At 34.3% G+C, this 4,881-nt stretch overlaps 1 protein-coding gene across 1 annotated transcript; it reads left to right on the forward strand.

Annotated features, from left to right (window-relative positions):
• Positions 1-632: 632 nt before the first annotated feature.
• LOC126689619 (uncharacterized) lies at positions 633-1,607 on the forward strand. Its single transcript, XM_050384852.1, has one exon. It carries the CDS (start codon positions 660-662, stop codon positions 1,551-1,553), a length of 894 nt encoding a protein of 297 aa, XP_050240809.1. The 5' UTR covers positions 633-659; the 3' UTR covers positions 1,554-1,607.
• Positions 1,608-4,881: the final 3,274 nt, after the last annotated feature.

Raw genomic sequence — 4,881 nt, forward strand, 5'->3', positions numbered from 1 at the left:
ATGGCAAAAGGATATACCCCTTCAATACCTTGTCTCCAATCCAATAAACAAAGGCTCTTGTCCCCTTTAGGTACAGGCCTATACGGAATTCACAGCCTATTCAAAATGATTTTTTCTTAATTAATTTTTTTTATACCAACCCTAATTACTTAATCAACCTAGATTCTTGGTCTTAAGGTCTAGTCACTAGTGTTATGCTAAATCTTATCTGAAATTTGTCGTTTCCCTTTCTTTGGTTATTTGAAATAAGACAATCATACATTGCCTGCCTCTGGTGTTCATAAACAATTTCAAAGATTTGAATGATTTGATTGAATTTTGGTCATGAGGATGGTATGGTACTAGTAATGATTTGGGGGAGGCAAGGAGGCATACGATTATCTTGACCTATACATGTTTCCAATTTGGGCGTCATAAGCTAAAACTAAATTAACTAATGGAAGCTATATACGTAGCCAATCTAATGGCCATAAGATTAAAGAAACATTTGGTTGCTGGTTGTTGGCTAGATTGTTAACAGCATGCCTACTCTGCTCCGTTGGCATGAAGGACTTAGGTGTTCCTTATCTTTGTGTAATATATAGATTGGGGACTAGCAGTTGTTCAAACTTCATTTTCCACATAGTGATTTTGAGCTATTGCAAACAGGTTTCTCTAAAATGGGTAGCATGCAAAAAACTACAAGGTCCATTAGCTTGCCGTCTAGACTACACCCCAATTCTCATAAGATTGGGGCAGAGCTAAACAAGCTTAAGACTTGGGAATTGTCATCACTTAAGTCAACAATTCCTTTGGGAGCCAAAACCATGCAAATGGGTTTGGTTAGGCTTGCAGAATTGTATAATTGTGTTGAGGAGCTAATTCACACCCCACTCACCGAACAATCTCTTCAGAATCATCATGGAAAGCTAGTAGAAGAAGCACTAGATTTGTCTTTAGGATTGCTAGATGCATGTGGCACTGCAAGAGACTTATTTTTGATCATGAAGGAACATGTGCAAGAACTTCAATCGGCGCTACGTAGGAGAGGTGGAGAATCAAGAATTGAAAGCAATATTAATGCTTATATCTGCTTTAGAAAGAAGGTTAAAAAGGATGTTGTCAAGTCCCTTGGAGCATTGAAGAGACTAGAAAGCCATATGGGGTCCTTTACCCATTTGGATGGAGATAGTTATTTACATGTGGTGATTAAAGTGCTTAGAGAATTAAGCACCATCACTATCTCTGTCTTTAGGTCCCTCATGTTGTTTCTGTCAAGGCCAGCAATGAAGACCTCTAGGGGATGGTCACTGATGAAGAAATTGATGTCCACAGGGTCCATAAAATCTGAGACAAGCCACAAGGTTTTCAATGAGGTAGGGAGTGTTGATCATGCTCTCTATTACCTCCATGGGCAGATCCCAAAAAATGATACCAAGGTTCATGTGCAATTGACTCAGAAGAGATTAGAAACACTTGATGATGGCATCAAAAGTCTTGAGTCTGGATTGGATGGTCTATTTAGGTGCCTAATCCAACATAGAGTGTCCCTGTTAAATATCCTAACATATTGAAGATGTTAGAGCTTTGTAAATTAAATTTAATGCAATTCAAAAAAGTGCAATTTAGTTTTTTCACCTTCATTTTTGCAGTGTAGATGCATGATTGGCAATTAATTTTATGGCCATTGTTTATAACTCTAACTTTTTTGGTCTTCTTATAATAAGTAGAGATGGAGGGACTTGAATCTAAGTTCTTTCCATGGGAGAGAGTTAAGTAATGGCATTGAGTTACAAAACCCTTCACTTATATCTCTAGACTACATAAATGTATAACTTTAAGTGATAAAAGACATTCAGTTATGGAAATAATCTTGTTGATGTATTGAAAATTTAATGGATAATTAAAGAAAATGAAAAATACAAATTTTGACAAAAATGAATAGAAAAAAAATAACTACTTTATTTTAAGAAGAGATAATGAGAAAGGTAAAATAGAAAAAAATAACTACGCCACTCCAACTTTTCTGTTTACACAACTTATTTCATAACTTTTTGTGGTGACAAGTCTTAATGGGTATATAATTAATCATTTTCACATCAACACACAACTAATTTTACTTCTAATTTTCATTACTGACAAATTATTATCTCAACCGATTGTGAAAATAGTTGTGGAATAAAGTATCACAAATACTTATTCTTTTTTCCCCTACAGAATGAATTTGTAGAAAGGAATGGTTATATGTGGTCCAAACTTTGTCATGTTAATTTTTTAACAGAGACAAGTAAATTGAGTACTGAGGTTTGGTACTTTAATTTGGTCAATTGTTCAACAGAAACTATTAAAAAAAATTCCTACAGGTCCGTGAATAACTTATTAATATATAATGAATAAATATATGTTTGTCAAAACGTAGCTATATTGTTGTAACTCTGAATGTCAATGCAATTATAATTCCTTGAATTAATTTTAGCAATGATTATTAGCCATAGATCACAGAAATAAACTCTACCTTGAATATCTATATATGCATCAAGTTAATTTGATCAGTTTTTTTTTTTAATTCTCGATTAATAAAAAAAAAAAAAATTGAATGCAGACAAAATTCCACACAAATAATTGAGCACGTTAATGATTTTAATATTATACAACGAAATACTAAATTAATGCTTATTGCTTGCTCGGAGCAGTTAATGTGTATAAACGACAAAGTTAGAGAGAGAGAGAGAGAGAGAGAGAGATTTACTCGAATCTATATATGAATATATTATAGAATTCTCACCCAAAGAAATTTGTGGTATTGGTCATTTTATTTTCAGTCTGAGAAATAAGAACTAGGAATTGTATTTATGAATTTTTGGGAAGCTATTTCAAGAAATAAGTGAGAACACTCACCGATCATGGGGACATTAATATATCAACTCATTTGTAAAGGTTGGCAGCCCTTGTGTATAATAAGTGAGTTTTCTATGATTAATTAATAAGTGACCACAACCTGGCAATTATGGCCACACCTCTCAACCAAAATAGTCATGACCGGCCAGAGAGTGAGTCACAAGGTTTGGTTCATGAGAATTAATCAAAATATAGTTGAGTAGAGTAGGCCTCACATAATGCAATATATATATATATATATATATGTTTTTTTTTTTTGGAAAAATATAAAAGCGAGACAAACTAGTCTTTTTGACCATTCTATTTAGGTATGACCATGATAACTCTTTTATCCATAAATAATTGGGATGAGGAGTTGCAGAGGCTCTTTCATGTGAGTTGAGTCATAATCTAATCATGTGAGTTAAATCATAATCTAATCGTGCTTATAACATTAGTGGTTTCAGGCAATAACATGCAATAGTTTTTTAGCTGAATTAACATCATGTGGTCATTCATACTGAGACCCTAACCACTGAGCCACAATTATGAGTGCTAATAGCTGTTTATAATTTGGAAGTCATGAAATGGATCATGATTCATAAGCATCAAGCTCATTATTGTCATTGAATTTAATTTTATAACTTCACTAGTAAGTTAGTTGATACAACAATGGCGCGCAATAATAGTGTCAGCAAACTCAACGTACTCACCACTCACCAACGGTTTTTACAGTTTGTTAGTTTCCTATGCACTGCGGTTGTTCATTTCCAGCACATGTTCGACAAAATGACTGTGAATGAACGTCTTTCACATGTCCCCTTCGTGCCTCACAGGGTCCAGTGCTATGATACTTTTATTGTTGTATTGGTTCAGTAATGGGGATGAATATATTTTATCAACTGTAATAGGCCAAAACCATTCAATTAATAATCAGCAATAAAAACTCTTGATTTTTTTGCAAACATATCATAGTGGCTAATGTGCATGGATTCTGGTTTTAAATTGGGAATTTTTACCACCCATCTGACTCTGTCTGCCAGGGAATATGGATTCAATTAATGTATGTACATTGCAAGCCAGCCCCATGTAATGCTTGCTTATGAGTTGAGCTAAATACATGCAGAAAACTGTTGGGGACAACGAGAATCATGAACTCATGAATATAGAATTGCGCATGGGATACTAACGTGTGTTTTTGTATGTATGTAAGTATTGTTCTTGCAATTCTTCCAACAATTACTGCCCTCTCTTCAAATTTTCTGTCTCTCATTGTTTGTATTAGGCTAACATCAATTTTATAAGAAATATCTAATCCTAATGCTTCCTTGTCTCCCAAGGACACCAACTGTACTGTCATCACGACCATATATGCTTTCTACAATTCATGTGCCGTTTTAAGATAAAAATTAATGGCAATTTGGAATAATAAAACATTATTATTATGTAACTATAGGCCCAGATTCGTGGCCTAAGACATATTCATAATGCTAAGCATCTAGTCATTTTAAACTAGCCAAAAAGTGGATGTGGCTCTTCATATATGGTTCATTGAAATAAGACGTGACTTAAGAACCTTTAGTTTGAAAATTGAAATTCTTTGTTATACAAGACAATTCAAAGCATAACACATTACTATATTTTGTCTGAGACAATCGTAGAGCGATGATTGGGGAGGCAAGGAGGCATTCATTACAGCCTAATGGCCTGTACCTAATGTTCACATTTTTAGAGTAACACCAAATTCATACAAGAGGCATACGTTGCATTTCTCATGACCATACACGAATAAAGAATCAATTGAGGGTCGCAGATTGTTGGCCAAAAACATTACAAGAGAATCGGAGCAGTATGGTCAGCCACAATGCCATCACATGGGCACTGTGCATTATAGCACGTACAAGCCTAAGTTCCCTCATTGTGTTTCTTATAAATAGAGATTCAACGATTAGAGTCCTAAGTGCTCAATACTCAGCTTCTATACTAGAACGAGCAATTACAATTTTGAACAAAGTAAATATAGAC

This window comes from Quercus robur, chromosome 6 (genome assembly GCF_932294415.1).
Source record: "Quercus robur chromosome 6, dhQueRobu3.1, whole genome shotgun sequence".
Lineage (NCBI taxonomy): Eukaryota > Viridiplantae > Streptophyta > Magnoliopsida > Fagales > Fagaceae > Quercus > Quercus robur.